This window comes from Falco biarmicus, chromosome 1 (genome assembly GCF_023638135.1).
Source record: "Falco biarmicus isolate bFalBia1 chromosome 1, bFalBia1.pri, whole genome shotgun sequence".
Taxonomy (NCBI): Eukaryota; Metazoa; Chordata; class Aves; order Falconiformes; family Falconidae; genus Falco; species Falco biarmicus.
In genome coordinates this window covers 5,437,436-5,454,020 of record NC_079288.1, presented here as the reverse complement: position 1 = coordinate 5,454,020, position 16,585 = coordinate 5,437,436, and the positions used below count along the sequence as shown (strand labels likewise).

Genomic DNA, 16,585 nt, shown 5'->3' with positions numbered 1-16,585 from the left:
AGGAGACATCTGGCACCTGCTTTTCATAAAGATTCATAATCCCAGACCTCATTCAGCAAAAACTTACAGATGACTTTGCTTCCAGAAGTAATTAATAGTTGTGTCTACAACTATGCCAGTGTCTGCAGAACTGACCGTTACAATTTTTCAATAACCCAGTTGTTAATCAAGCTGCGAGAGGGATGGGCTATCATACCAAAATCCGTAGTCTACAGAGATTTTTGGAAGAGATCAGCAGTACATATGTTGACAGTTATTGTCACAGGTGTTGTTCTACAAAAACAGAATCACAAAGCAAAGTTGAATATATAAGCTATGTTGATAGCAATAATAAAAGATTTTCTAATAGTCTAGCAGCACTGCATATTATTTGAATGAAATTTATTTTTTAATTTTATAGCAAAATAATCAAAAGTGCTAAACCTGACCACTTTAATTTACAAAAAAAGTCTCATGTTTTAAGCTATTATCATACCTCGTTATTTAGGTTAGACAATATAATTATACATTTCTACATATTTCTACCCAATAGTAAAACAAAATTAATATTAGTTGGTTTAAAAAAAGGGGGAAAGTACCACAGATATTGGGAGGGGAAAGTTACATAAAATATAAGAATCAGCTTATTGAGCAATCTGCAGTGTGTGTGGCTGTTATTGCTTTTTGGGTTTTTTTTTTTAAGCTACAATTTAAGTCACAGACAATCTGGCCATAAGCTTGTAGTCACTTCACATGCTATGACTTCTCCCTTGGTCAAACATCACAGTGTGTATTTTAGGAAGATCTCTGGCATTTTAAGTCAGTTAAAATTATTTTCTTAATTCTCCAAGTTCCCTTTCCAACATGATCAGCATGCTGGAGAATGCAGTTATGGCGATTGCGGTCATGACGACACTGTTTTCTGTGAAGGAAAAGTGGTTTTTTCCTCCGTCTTGTAAAGAATCACTACCAAGTCTGCAGTAAGAAAAACATTAAGGGCACTTGCAGAGTTTTTAAGAGTATTTCTTAATCCATTCTGTTTTCATTTCAGTTCACTTCCAAAGTTAAATTAAAACCTGCAATCTCTCCTACTGATAAATAGTCAAGTTGACTTACAAAGGCTCTGTCTTCCGTCCAGCCTTCTCTTGGTTGTCTTCAACCGAACAAGGTTCGCTGATTTGCCACAAGTGCTGTCTGGCTCTCCCGCCTCTTTGCTTTCTTGTTTTGCTGCCGGATTTTCCAGCACACTGCACTAGAAGCCAGCAAAAGGAGTCCTGATGACAAGAGGACTAATCCAAACACTGAGATGATTGATCCATGGGAATTGAAGCTGTATGCCACAGCAGTAACCACAATGCCGGCTATGAGGATAACCACACCGAAGGGAATGGTACAGCGGTAACAGGAGAGTTCTGCTCCCCCTGTTGCTGCAGTCAGCTGGCATTCACTGACGAGAGGAATGGTGGTTATCACACAGTCATTGTTATTACTCTTCTCCATGGTTACAGAATCAGGATGCTTTGGAGCACCCAGGATCTCTTTAATAGGTTCATTTGTCATCTTGATTGTCTTGACTTCCTCAATTCCCAGGCTAGAGCAGGCTCTGCTGAACACACGTTGCACTGTGGAGAGAAGCGCATGAGTTCAACTAAGAAGTGTTACCATTATGTGACAAATGGGTGACACAGAGGCATTCCACTCGGGATCGCTAACAAGTGGACAGTCTGACCCCAGAAGGATTTATGCACAAGCCTAATTGTAACACTACTGATTGTGGAGGATCTGAATCAATTCTTATGGCAGTCATCAGCACGTACATAAGCGCTAGGAAGAACAGTGTCACAGACCAAGGCAGACAGCAACCTTAAGGTGCTGTGGGCCAAATCCTACTGTAAGTTACATCCTAAAGTCTGCTTTCTGGATGTTATTTAGATTTCAATGGCATTACATCCTCTGACAAGGAGGTAAAGTTCATGGGCTGTTTTGGTTAAAAATTCCACTCTTGCTCACACACTTTCTCACACTGTTTCTTTATATATAAACCTATACACACACACCACAAATCTGCTCCAATGCACATCACGATAACACGGGCAAGAACTGGCCCAGCAAAACACAGGACTGAAGAGTGAACCCTTTCTCAACACAACTGCTACTTGGTGAAAAAATTAAAATGGTCATGATTAGATATGGATGTGGGGGGAATGGGGATGAAGGCAGTTCCCTGCACTCATCAAACACCAGCTGAAAGCTGGTGAACCTACTGTTACAGCAACATCAATGCCAGACTGTCAGCTTGCCATTTAAATTAGCTTAATGAAAAAGTAATGGGTCCTTTTTAAATCCATGAAACCACATCCATGTTGCTGTGTGGGAGGGAGATTTACAGTCATACTGACTCATCTTAGTTACACCTGTCTCCATGTTGCATACACACTCTTAGTCCTACAGACGACATGCAGTTTGACTCCATCCGCCTCATGAGGCAAAATAGCTTTCGGCTCCACGGAGCCCAGCACGTAACTGGAGTCCACCTGATTAGGGCAAGACGGGCCCACGGCTCTTCACCACTGTGGGCTGCCATGAGAGAGCCTGGCCTTCTTGCTGGGACTGTGGTGGTGGTGGGCCCACCCTGGAGCCTGCAGCAAGCCCCTGACAATGCTGAGGTAGCCACAGCTGGGCTGCCTTGGACCGGGCTGTGCGCTCAGTGCACCCCACCACATACAAGAGAGACTGGGACAAGGGGAAACAACCAGGTTTTCCTGCTGCGCGTAGCTCACAGGACTCCTCCACCTCTCTCCAGTATGGGCTGTGTAGCTTTTGCTCTTACGAGCAACATGATCTGCAGCTCAGAGAACAAGGAAGAGCGTTGGCAATGCAGTAATGCTTTTATCACTTTTATCACCTTCACATCTGTGGGTAGGAAGTTAATTGCCAGATACTTGTATTCTCCTTTTCCTTTCCCACCACTCCCACCCTTGTTGCTAAGATATATTCGTCCATTGTGGAGAGCCCTTGATTTTGTATCTCAGTGCCTCATATTGACTGTGTTTTGCGGGGAAGAGGATCTCACTATTTTTAAACACACACACAAACAGCCTATCCTCTGTATCTCATCAGAGAGTTTTTCTGTCTGAGTTCCTTGAATCCTAATGAGAGAAGGGAAGTTCAGACCTGGTTTGACAAACCTTTTGTTCTACTGCTCTAAGGAAGAGTGCTTAGCCCAGTGCTCAGCTCAATATTGCATCTTGCTGTGCACAGCTACCTTCAGGGCTCAATCCAGCACGGGGCTCAGCAGCTACAAGACAGAGTAGCCCTTCCCTCCATAAGGACAAAGCTGAGCACAGCACAACTGAGCACACACACTGACAACAAAAGAAGCAATGGGCACAAACTAAAATACAGGAGGTTCTGTCTGAACATTAAGCAACATTTTTTTACTGCGAGGGTGACTGAGCGCTGGAACAGGTTGCCCAGGGAGGTTTTGAAGTCTCCATCCTTGGAAACATTCAAAAGCCATCTAGCCAGTCCTGGGCAGACTTGTTGAGGTGACCCCGCTTGAGCAGGGAGTGGACCAGATGACCTCCAGAGTTCCCTTCCAACCCTAGCCATGCCATGATTCCGTGTGTTTCTGTGAAGGTACTTGGTACCTCCAATCCCAGGAAGGGGATCCGATCAGCGCTTATCAGACAAAGCAAACAGATCTGCACTGACACCTTAGATATCCTAGGTTTTCCTAGGTTCTGTTGTTTTGTTCTTTGAATCACACCACATGATTAAGCGCCTTCTATATCAGAGAGAAAGAGCCCAGGAAAGCCATGGGGTCGCTCTAGAGCATCATCGATCTGTCTCCACATTGATCTGAGCCCAAGTTCTGCATTTTCAATAATAACTTACACGGCAATGAGACCCACGCTGGTGTCATTATGTTGCTGCATTACTTATCCATAAAATGTTACGGAAGATCAGCACAATGGGAGAATGTGGTCCCCAAATGTCATCTTTTTTTGATCTTACCATTAGCCATATTCAAGTAGTTCAACATTTTATTATTAAATTTGAGGGAGGAAAACACCTAACCATTTTCCATATAAAAGGTCTCTCAGTTCCAAATACATTTGAATAAGTTTTCAAAAGTCCAAATACTTTCTCTAACAGTCACAGAAATAGGGCAACTTCCCAATAATTTGAAAAGGCTTTGGATTGGGCTCATAAACACAATTATTCTGAAAAACTTTAACATTCAGTCAAAGTATATTTACTCCTGTCTCTAGAGTCCTTGTCCCTCTGCTTCAAATACATCCCCAACGAGCATTACATCTCTTAGACATCTGTATAGATATTTATGAAGAAAGAAAATATATTTATACAGTCAAAACTAACATGACTTTTTTGTTAAATATCCTAAACTACCGAAATTAAGTCAATGGCAAAATAGCTGTTGACTTCTGAGGAGCACAGTTCTTGCCTGTAATAGGATGTAAGCTGACAGGCACTCATATAAAACAAATAAACATATCCCTGTTGAAATACTGCAATTTAAATAAACAACAGAACCTATTTGAAGTGTGAGTAAAGGTATTCAGACCCAGAAAACAGGGCACTAGATCCTTATTACCAGCAAAGTCACTTCTGACTTATGCCAACAGGTGACTTGGTTCAAGTTTCAGGGTAAGAAATTTAGGCAAAGATACCCAGCAACGCCAGCATCCTCTCACTAATCATGCTAGAAGCACTGTCTTAAGGAGCTACTTTGACTTGGAGAAAGAATGTGTTTCTGTGGCAATCTTGTGCCTAACACTGGATAAAGGGGAGAGGAATGTTTTACCCACTAGTAAGCGTAAATGGAGATTTACCGAAAAGACATGAAATTCATCAGCATTGAGCACCTACCAGGTCCATGAGAAATCCATCGTAACAAATCCCTTGGATCAGTAAGCAGAGGAAGACTGCTTAAGATATCTCGTATGTCAGTTCAAGGCAGAGTCATGCAGCAGTAAGAGCTGCTCCAGGCTTTGAAGTGTCAGATGTTGACGAATGATGAATTGGAGGTGACAATATTCTAGCATGGAAGTTTCCTACAAGAAAAGTTGTTGGTTATTTATCTGCCTAAGAACAAAACGCCTGCATAGAAAAGCTCCTGCTGTATGCTGACTCGTGCTCCTAACCTAACCGAAGCAGGAGATGTTCTGTCTGGCTCTCCTACTCGTTTCTGCCTCTTTTCTTGGCAGCAGCCACCCATTTCCGGCCCTATGTAACATTTTCCTTTGATGATGTGACGTCTTGATGATGAGTGTCACAACCCAGGCAAGCCCCCCAGAAAGAGCTAGGCAGGAAAAAGTAATGCATACGAATTTCTGCAGTTAAAAATGTCATCTAACTTCACTTCTATTGCTCACTTCACCTATGTGAATCACAACTCTGAATACCTGGGGGCTTGTCTCTTCTACGTCTCCAGTTTCTTTGAGCAAATCATTTTCTTTCCACGTGTCTTGGTTTTCCTAGCTGTAAACTGACAGCGACAGCATGCTTCCCACTAACCCCCCCTTTTAAATCTATTCTATTATAACAAACCCCAAGTAATATACCCCAAAAACTCCTCTCAGGAAAAAAAAAAGGCAAAGTGACTTCAAGAAATCACTGTAATGAACTTAAGTCTTTTGTTCGTTTCTGTTATTGGATTTTTTAAACTAAGATTCATAACTCAAACAGGGACAAGGCAGAATCTGCAGCAGAGCAGTGTAACAATTCTGCAGAAAGCAGAGTGATGGAAATTGTTATCAACTGCAGAAACAACTGTGAAATCACCAAGCAGCTGGGTAAAACTTACGAAGCAGCAGAGATTTATGTTGCTAATCTTACTCAACGTTTCCTTTCTGTATGTGCATGATTATGGAAGATCATTTCAACACTGAAGAAGAAGTCTTAAGTGGGGATGAGAGTACGTTCATAAATTCGTATAATAATAATAAATTTAAGAGCTTTTTCTCTTTTTAAGTTATGTAGATGATGCCAACATTTCACAAACACGTTTACAGGCACAAACTGCTGCTGCTGTTCTCTAGATGATCCTTGGAATAAACCTGTGACACAGCTGAAGTATATTTAGCAGATTATTGAAGTTAGCTAATAATACAGAAGTCTCCTTGCTTATTTCCTTGACTACATTCTTGTACACACTACCTAATAATTAGGTTAACTTTTTGAAAAGTTTGGAGGGAGATACAGAAACACCACCACCATCCTTCAGATAAATAATCTAGATTACATTAAAACAAAAACAGACCTCTAAAATTACCTTGCAGTCAGCTTCCACTCTTATTACAAGAATGGTTACATTTGTTTGAAAAACTCTCCCTAATGCAATTGTGCCCCCTAAGCCACTCCACTAGTATCATTTGTTTAGAAGATTAATTGCTCTGCCAGTAATTTATTTGTATTTGTCCTTGACTACATACAGTTTTGGTAACTTTTTAAATTCACATCTTTATCAAAAAAGCTGACTGACAGAGCAATTTCTTAAGGACAGGATTTCTCAGCCTCCTCCTTCCTTCCCTCACCACAAAGCTAAGAAGCAGAAACACATGAAAACTATACATTAAGCTTCCAATATTTTAACTCTGAAAAACTTCACTGTGGTGCTCTCGCAGGAGGCTTCCCACATACTGAATATCTCTGTGCAAGTGCAAAGAGCTGTATTTCTCAACCACTACAATCCTTTCCGCTTTTTTGCATTTTACTCAGAACCAGTGGGACACATTTAACTTTTCTGCCTTCAGGCTCTGGATCTCATTCTCCGTATCTTGCATAGTATTTCTGACACCCTTTTTTGCTTATGTAAAACTCCAATAAATCACAATGCTCATGCTTCATGCTTGCTTTTGCATTGAAGTGACTACAGAAAACAGCATAAGGAGTCCTTCTGTAGTGAGAGGAGAGCCAGAGTTCATTTGGAATTCAACAGACTACAGCAATCCTGAACACAGTCCCACAGCTCTTCCCCATATGAACACTCCTGGAAATACAGAACTAGAATTTGTACTTATAAGACTCCAGGATCAGGCCCTGAAGGACAAGGGTAGGAGATGAACACATTACACCCACGTCAACTGTCTGAGCTTCAGGATGCCTTAAGTTCCCACCACCAAGTTTTTAGGTAAAAAAATTACTAGATTTAACCTCTCATACCTTCATCGTTTTTCAGATATAGTAGGAGGGTAGGATGGGAGCCAGCCAAACCCCTCTGCAAACGAACCTTTTTATCTGCAAATCGTAAAACTTTCAAATGCGTCGGTAAAACGGCACACAGCCCCAGGGTAAAACCCCGCATGGCACACCTAGCCCGCACACCTATGCAAGAGAGAAGGGACGCAAAGGAAAGCTTGAGGCACGCTTGCTGCTCTACGGGCCGCCAGTAATCAAGAGCCACAGCCCCGCGGGGGCACACGCCGACCCGCAGCGCTGGTTGCAGCTCCGGCTGCGAACACCCCGGAGATGTTAATTGTAACACTTCGTGGCCCGGGAAGAGCCCGGTGCCGCGCAGGGGAGCGGGGCTGGAGCGGCCGCAGGCCCGCGGGCCGGAGCGCAGAGGCTCCCCGGCGCGTCCCAGCAGCCCCAGCCCGCCCCGCCGCCGCGGGCAGCCGGGCCCCGGGCGCTGCCGGGGCAGCCGCGGGGCTGGAGCCGGCGGGCACCGAGAGGCGGCGGGGGCGCGGCCGGGCGCCGGGCGTGCGGGTCCTGCGGCTGCGAGCCGAGCCGTGCCATGCCGTGCCGAGCCGTGCCATACCACGCTACAGGATGGTGTGCGGAGCCGTGCTTACCTCCCGAGTGCCGGACGGGACTGCGGCAGACACTCGCCCGGAGTAAGCACAAGAGTGGGATGCAGCTCGCTGCACAAGGGACTGTAAACAAAGTTCTTGGTGAGAGCGAAACAATTAAGGGACCGAAGCAAATTCAGCGGCGGGAGCTGCCGCGGGCGGGGCGGCACTCACCGGGGAAGGTCCCGCTCGGTTTGGGAGGGCGGCCGGGAGGAAGGCTGTCCGTCAGAGGCCGGGCTGGGCAGGGCACCCCCGCGCTTGCCCAGCCCTCCGCGGTTTGGCTCGGCGGGGCCGGCGCTGCGCGGTTCACATGCCCGTTTCAGAGATGCGCCGGGGGGGATACGCGACGTGCGTGTCTCCTTGTCGTGGTTTAACCCCGGCTGGCGACGATACTCGCGCACCCCCCGCACGGTGGGATGGGGGAGAGGACTGGAGGGGTAAAAGTGAGAAAACTCTTGGGCTGAGATAAAGGCGGTTTAGTCGGTACAGAAAAAGCCGCGCTCGCCCAGGTCATGCACCAGGTGGGGCTGCGCAGCCCAGCACGCCCGGGCCGCGGCCGGTGAGCCCCGGGGCCTGAGAAGCATCTGCCGGGCCGCTGCCCCGGGCCCGGGGGTCGGCGGTACCGGGGCGCCCTGTGTGGGGCCTGGGAGCACGCCGCTTGCCCGCTGCCCGGCGGGGCGGGGGGGCTCTGCCGAAGCACCGGCCGCGCCGGCACCCAGATGAACTCCTGGCTGGCGTTTGACTGCTCAGCAATTAAACGAGGAGGAACATAGTTTTAGATTACATCCTTAGAGGATAAAGTTTTATCTGTCAGCTAGAAATATTTTAACTGGCTTTAACTATGCTTTAATCACTCATTTCAGTGGGACATCAAATGCTGCAGGGGCTTGGAGTGGGTGGGTATGTGTATGTGTTATTTTTTACCATGATTTCTGTTCTTTTCAGACAAAAAGCAGACAGATTTTGCTTTTAAGGCTTGTAAAAGGACATGTTTGAATTTTGCGGTTAAGCTTGCCCGAAGTTTATATTTAAAAGGCACTATTTTATCAATGATTGATAAAAGAGCAGTGCACCAGATGTATTTAATCAGCCGCTGTCTCTGAAAGCATGCATGTACTTTTGACTCCCTTTCCAGGGTGAAATCCTGGCCTCACAGAAACTAACAGAAAAACTTCTATCAACTTTACAGGGGCCAAGATTTCACCCTGTGTATCATTAGCAACTCCCGAGTGATGGAGATCCTGCCAAGGCTTCACCTCCTCCAGCCAAATCAGCCAGGGGGTTCTGGAAGAGCTCCACAGCGTTATACAAGAAACTGGCATTTTTTTCCCATTTGCCAGTATTCCCTCCAAATATGTTGGCATTTTAGCAGAAATGACAAGCAAACTGATCTGAGGGGAACTGTCATTAGAAAGGATCTCTTGGGCCATTAAGTCCAGTCTTTCCTAATACAGGAAGCCATGCCAGGTAATATCTTCATTAAACTTGCCAAATTCCACCTCAAGGCAACTGGGTTTCCTGCCTCTCCCATTGGAAGGCTATGAGCCTTATTCTGTTGGTATCTCTATATATCTAGGTAACTCTATCTTGTTTCTAGCTGCATGGATTCATAGACAATTATACACAGATGAATAAGCCTTTGGCTAAAATAGATGTTCTTTCTTTTGGCAATTAACTCTTTAATGTCATAAGAGTTAGAAATCAGACTCGCTCAATCTTGGGTTTAGTTATCATTTTTTCAGATGTGGCCTTACCAGTATTCTGCATGTAAGTGCGAGTACTGCCCTGTCCCACCAGAAACACTAACATTTCATAATTATCCTCCGATCGTTCAGTATATCAGTTTTTCTCCAGCATCAGTTCCACTTATCACTTTATATCAGAAATTCTTGCTGTTAGTACATATGCATATGACCTACATTTCACCCCGTTGCCATTACATCAATTCCTCTGTAGTCCTTCCAGTGTAGTACTGGGCCCCCCTGTGTTGACAGAAAACCTCCCTCCCATGCTCACACCACCAACAGTTCCACTTTGTACATTCTTACTTTCCCATGCCAACTTTATTACTGAAAGTGTTACATAAAATACTGAAAGTATTTCATAAAATATCTCCCAATGCTGATTTTTGAGGAACTAATCCGAAGTACATGTAAACAAGTGTTGAAGCTGGACTTAGAATTCACATGTTTCTGTACAAATAAACAGCCTAACAATAGGCTAGAAAGTTACACTTTCTTCCAGACCCCTGCGATTGTAACTCCTTTTTGTGAAGCAGAAAAACCTGTGGTGAAAACTGATGGGAATGACGCCTCCCTGTAGCTCTGAGAGATTCGTGGGCTCTCCCCTAGAAGGGTGGGTTTGAAGCTCTCGGGCACATAAGGGTCGAATACAACTTGGGCACCACCCCTCTGGCCTTTTAAAAAAGGGATGACTGACTACCTTTGCCTTTTAAGGGCCTGCTGTGTTCTGAGCATGACTCTCCAAGGATATAAAGAAGTACCAAACATACCCGAAGCAGCACGTGTGGCACCTGTAGAAATTCAGTGCAAACAGCTGAGGAAACTTCAGGACTAAGCAACAGCTGCAGTGAAGGGTTACAGGTTCACAATTTTGGACTGCCATGCCTAAATGCTACATAGTTCCCTTTTAGGACCTGCCCTAAATGACAAAATCTCCTCCCTGTGGCCTTAACACAGCTGCTCTGGAGGAGGTGCAGCCCCAGCGGCTGGGACAATAAGCAGAGGCCTGTGTGATTCTGGAACTCATGCAGCCTATTGAGAGTGCAGAGTTTTACTCCTAAATTGAGCAACGCTGTTGCTCTGCCGACTAAGACACACTTGCAATACTTCGTGGCTTCCTTTGAGTTTCTAGTAGTCTCCTGGGCCTTAACAGCACAGCAAACAGTGACTCATTAATCTGGCAAAGTACAACCATTGTGGACTCCCTATTCAATTAGTTTTTCTTGCTTTTTTTTGCTAACCCTCCATTGAATGTGCCTTTATTTCATCCCTAAGGCCACACATGGACACAACACACAAGCTGACTGCATTTACTGAAACTTTTAGAAAGCACTCTTTCAACATGTTTAATATATTGTAAATTGACATTATCGTGTCAGGCAGCCTATGTGTTTTGTGATAGGGAATAGAGTCCTTACCAAAACCAGTTAAAGCAGAAAAGCAAATAATTTTGCATAAAATGCTGTAGCTCTCCTCTCATTAAAGCAGTTTATAGCACAAGGGAGTTCAGCCCAGTCAGCTGACAGCTACGCAAACCACCTGGTCTGTGTGTAGTCAGGCTCATGAAATGAATGTGCTTATAATGATAGTGAGAAACCTCTTTGGTGACTATCAATATGGGAAGAAATTTTCTTTGAACTCCATTACATCCTACCAGTACTTTGGTCAACATCAATTATCCTGCTGTGCATTTGAACTTTGTTATTGCCCTATATGACTTTCACTTAACCTTCCTGCAGTGCTGAAGAAGACAAGACATCTGGAACTGAAAACAATTATTCTTATCTTCTATTTCTTTTATAATTACATGAAGGTCACATTTGAAGAGCTGCATTCCTTAAATGGACATGTGCTTTTAATTAACAGAGGGATGCGCCACACCACCAGAAGCCAGATCCTGAATCTTGCACAGGGTGGTTTACAGAACCTCTGAATTTTTAGCCAACATGGCAGCTTTGTGGCTGAGATAGGAGGAAGCCTAGTAACAAGGACAAGCCAATGTAATTTCACCATAACTGTGCTTTTTGTCAGAGGCTATTGCAGCAGGAACAAGCAGATTCAGCTGAGATTGAAGTCAGGGTGGGAATGATCTCTCCCCATGGCTCTGCAGAGGGGTTTTCTTGTTTTTCCACCTGCACTGAGTACCCCAAGAATTTACAAGGCACAAAGACATGAAGGGAAATACAGATAAAAAGCTGAAAAAGTGACATGTCCAAGCTCACCTAGCAGATGATGTCAAGAGACATGTTGTACCTTGCTTCCCTGTTCTGCCAGTAGATATGGCATGAAGAGCACACACTGTTCCCTCTTCACATGGTCAGTCTAATTAATATGGAGCATTTCAGCCAGTTGTAATTGACTTTCCAGCAGTAGAAAGAAAATAATGAGGTTTAAGCTAACCTACACAGGCCATCAGTTGAATTACTTCCTGTAAAACAAGCTTCTCTGTAGGCTCTAGGCAGCTCGGGAAAGTTGGTGAAAAGGAAAAGAAGGTGTTACGGGGAAATCACTACTTGCCAGTGGTGTTCAATGGCTGTTGATGCAACAGACTTGTTTATAGCCAGAGGCAGCCTTCGGATTATTTTAGCTGACATCCTGTGTAACACAAATCATTCAATTTTACATTCAGTCCACAATCTGTACTATGAAACTGAAATTCTCTGTTCATCTGAAGTATATTTTCCAGAAAACCATCCCATCAAGAGGTGGAGTATTTGCCAATTCATTCCAATGTTACTAACTTCACTGTTAAAAACTATGGTTTGTTTCTATTTTTTCCTATTTCTTTATGTTAATCTTAAATCTTCGGCTTTAACTTTGTCTGATGAGTCTTTCTTTGTTCTACTCCGCTACAGTCTTTGGAATTAAATTTATATACAACGTCTATCTAAAATACTGCATATAGCTAAAATACCCAGATTTTCTCCTACATAATAGATGAGTTCTGTGAAATTACCAGTAAGTCAAGTGTCTGACCTAAAGGGTAGTTAAGAAAGAAAAGAAAGAATTGCTGCAGTAAGACCAGTTGTCACTATTCCCACAAAAGACATCTTTTTGTATGTATCATTTGCTTTAATATCACATGCTAAGGGAAATGATTAGAAATATTTCTACATCCATATAAACAAGTTAGGAAAATAGAGGGTGTGGTAGTGACAATGATTTACCAAATCAAGTCAAGATCTAAATGGCCTTGCTTATCTTCTGAATGAGTCATTTTAGGTCATGCAGATAATAGTGCAATCCCTTCTTTTTCTACAACAAAAATCTAAAATTACCCCTCTTTCTTCAAGTCCAGGTAAATAGGTTGCACCTCACAATCTCAGTTTATTTGCACCGGTAGTGCGTTACTTTCCACAAAAGCTGTGGCTAGAAGGTGTAAATCAAAAGTAAATGTGGCCAAATTAGAGAGATGGGCCCTGATACCAGGAGTTCAGCATAATAAAACTCTACCATAGATAAAAAATATTTAGTATTAGAAGGCAGGGAAACAGCTGAACTCCAGTTATTCTCTGAATCCTCTTCTATTTGGGTGGAATGCTGTTGAAACCAGATGCTCAATACAGATATAGTCATAGTTTGGGGTTGAATACAACTGTATGAAGAAGGCTGTTACAAGCCAGTGTTTAATGGCCACATAAGACCTCTTCTGAGAGCTCAAACAGTGTATGTCTTGTGCTAGTTCTTTGCAAAAGAGATGATTGTCACTCTGGGTGACCCTTCCTTCCTATATACTTAGGCAGGAATATAAAATATATAAAGATCTTAGTGTAGCAGACAGACTAATTTTTCTGCGTACTCTAAAAGTGTTGAAAAAACAGATTTCCCTTTGACTCATACAAGGAGAGGAGAATATAGACTGCCTTACACATGCATGTCTCTGGTGGGAGACGATATTGTTACTTTTCAGCTTTCTGGATGAAGAATTTGCTTCTTGCTAGCTGCAAAAGTCATGAAACAATTTTTAAGAAAGGCTTTTACATAATGCAGTCAATAAAACAACAGTAGCAGAAAATTATAATTTGTTTGACTATGTATAATAGAAATATGAATGTGTGTACTGTATAAATGGTGTGTCAGGACTATTGAGCATTTTTGCAAACTTTTTGGAATGCAGAGTAAAACGGAATGACAATAGTACATATATGTCAACCCAGCAGTTAAATCCATCAAAATCCCACATCTTTAGTTCATCTTGCAGAATTTCTCAAAGTGCACCAGTGCCACATAGAGACAGACACAGGAAAACACAGTATAGCTGGTAGCACTCTCTCACATGTGGATACTCATATCCAAAACAAAACCTGAATATCAGAATATCATTTGGGGCCTGAAAACATCAATGTGGTATTCGTTGCTGTTTTCATTTCTGGCCATATGTGAATTTCTGATGGATGAGTTGTCCAATTTGCTGGTTTGATTCTACACCATAGAATTCAATGGATTGCCCAGCATTGATTTCAGTAGCAGAAAGGTTAGGTGTTAAGGTGGAATTAATACAGATTATTTACATTCTAAAAAACAGGTGGGCAATTTAGGTGGATCAATCCCATCGATAGCGCAGATCAGCAAGTGTCCTTGAGGTGTCATTTCCCACTGAAAGCAGCAGCAGCTAAATACCTAAGAAATACTAAGTATGCAGGTCAAGTCATGGGCACTTGTTAAACTCCCCCTCATTGCCCTAGAATAGTAACCCTCTATTTTCATTCAGTTAGTATTTAGGTCCCTGACCCATGTGTGGGACTGGATCGTGCTGTATCTAGGCTGCCGTTGGTAGCTGTGCTCAAGCTTGGGTTCATGTTCCCAGAACCAGCTGCCCTGAAGCAGTTGCAATGCCATTGTTATTTGGTTCAGAGCTCTAGAAAGGTTGTCCCTGCTGTGTCCGAGCTCACCCCAGACTACAGCCACACTATCTAGTAGTGCAGGTAGCAAAGGGTTTGGGTTCAAAGTTTAGCTTCTATCCCTAAACTAAGGGCAATAGATGGACATACAAGTGATAAATAATAACACATAAACATGCAGGAAAATAAAAAATAAAGTCTCCTTTCAGAACTGTTTGTGCTTTCTTAGTAATCACCACTCCTTATTTACCAAGAAAAAAGGTCACATAGTAATGCCTTTTTTGAAAGCTTTGGTCCCTAGGGTAGCCTTGTGAGATAAATCTCTTTTTCCATGGGAGTGCTGGGGGGAGGGAGGAGGGAGTGACCAGGCAGCTGTAGCCAACTTACAACTCTTGATGCCATGTAGACAACCATATAATGCAAAACATTTACTGAAAAACAACGGGCAGTGTTGAGCTGTGATGACTTTAGTCCTTTTGCACAAACAAGGCTTCTTAAGAGATCTTGAAATCTCACAGACGTGTCCTTGCTGCATGTTAAACATCAACTTTTGACTCACAACTCCTCCTGCTGCATACTGGGTGAAAGCCATCTCTCTCCAAACAAGAGCCACAAGCTCTTTCAGTCTCACATGAGTCCGATTTCAGAGCCTGAATGGGATTTAAAAGTGAGGTAGAAATGTGGTAAAATCACTGCAAAAGTAAAACTACTGTTTAAAGAAACATTTCTGTAAGATAAACCAAAGCAGTCTCACCTACACATAATTGTCTTATTCCATTTTAAAGACCAGATGCTCAGCTGGGTGAGCAGCATAGCTCCACTGAAGTCAGCTTATATCAGCCAAGAATTTACTTGTAAGGATTCAGCTGTAAGAAGCATACTGTCATAACATTTTGGAGAATCAGCTGGAGTGACTGAAAGCACGCCATTGTAATTCACAAAGAACATGAATAAGCCAAAATATTTTATACATATTATATAAATATTAATAATAAAAGCTCATAATACATGTAAGCATACTACAAAAATAAAAAGAACTGGAATGTTTGCCTAGCAGTTTTGCTGGGGATGTGAGAGCAGGTAATGTATAGGCAGAGGCTTATTACCACTAGTGGCATTATTTTAGACAGATGCTATGGGTCAAATTCTGGCACCAAATTTACATGCTGGGGGGAGGGTTGTGAGATACCATCTTGCCTTCTGCCAAAACCAACTCTCTCCACGTTTTCTGGACTGTGTAAGGATGATGCTCAGCCTGTATGTCCAAACCAGAGCCAGCCAGAAATCCTCATGCTCTGCTTGCAAACCAATTGACCGGAACTGGAAAGGACAGCTGACATAAGTGAACTCTTTGTCAAAGAACTCAGCCAGTTGGCAGGGAAGCGAGAAAAAGCTACATTTTGCCAGCCTTGCACAGAGGTTAGCACCAAGTACATTGGGTTAGTGTTATCAGACAGGCTTTTTGTCAGTCAGTAGCTTTGATGACGTCCCACAGCTCAGAGCTGCTTGCATTTTATTCTGAAGACAGTGTTCAGCAGGAGTACCTCACAAGAATTAGAGGAATAAAGCTGTAATGAAAACAGATGTACAACTCCAGGAAGGAAACCAGCTTTGGCCACTTAATGTTTTGATGACCTGAATGCTTTAGCCTGAAACGTGAGCGTACTGTTATAGGCAGTGTCATTCAGCAGGAGCCTAAGGTGTGAGGTCTGTCACTGTCAGTGGATTCCTCCTACCTGGGAGCTCAGCACAGTGAGTGTTTTGTCCCCTTCCAACCTGTCCACCCCAGTCCAACGCGGCCAGAGCCCGCTGCCACCTCCTCTTTGCTGCCACTTCTGCCAAGCTGTCTGAGCCTCAGCAACCGTGCCTGTGTCAAACATACCTACCAACCAGCTGCACAGCATTTATGGGTTATTTGTATACTCTCACATGAACAGTCCGTAAGGAAAGCTTTTTCAAATGTGAAAGTATAGATATATTAAAAAAAAAATAAAAATACATGTGCCCATAAAGACTATTCAATCTCTGTCCACCCAAAAGCAAAGGCTGTGACCAACACACCAACGGAACCTGGCCGTGCTCCGGCACCGGACAGACACGCACGGTTCAAGGCCGCCTGCCCCACGTACGGCCGCCAAACGGTTCAAGGCCACCTGCGCCACGTACGGCCGCCAAACGGCGACCCTAGCACAGGACGGGAGCGAGCGCG

At 43.6% G+C, this 16,585-nt stretch overlaps 1 protein-coding gene across 2 annotated transcripts; it reads right to left on the bottom strand.

The window, feature by feature from the left end:
* Positions 1-364: 364 nt before the first annotated feature.
* TMEM100 (transmembrane protein 100) lies at positions 365-16,562 on the bottom strand. 2 transcript variants are annotated; one of them, XM_056340122.1, is made up of 5 exons: positions 15,131-16,562; positions 7,968-15,026; positions 7,797-7,877; positions 4,873-5,057; positions 365-1,601 (listed from the first exon to the last, which is right to left on the bottom strand). In XM_056340122.1, exon 5 carries the CDS (start codon positions 1,537-1,539, stop codon positions 1,135-1,137), a length of 405 nt encoding a protein of 134 aa, XP_056196097.1. In that variant the 5' UTR covers positions 1,540-1,601; positions 4,873-5,057; positions 7,797-7,877; positions 7,968-15,026; positions 15,131-16,562; the 3' UTR covers positions 365-1,134. The 2 variants fall into 2 exon arrangements, with proteins under 2 accessions (XP_056196097.1, XP_056196087.1); XM_056340112.1 differs by having other exon boundaries at positions 7,797-15,026.
* Between the last annotated feature and the right edge of the window lie 23 nt (positions 16,563-16,585).

Bases quoted from the DNA above. Each gene is read 5' to 3' on its own strand.
- TMEM100 (XM_056340112.1), bottom strand. From the start codon at position 1,539: ATGACAAATGAACCTATTAAAGAGATCCTGGGTGCTCCAAAGCATCCT.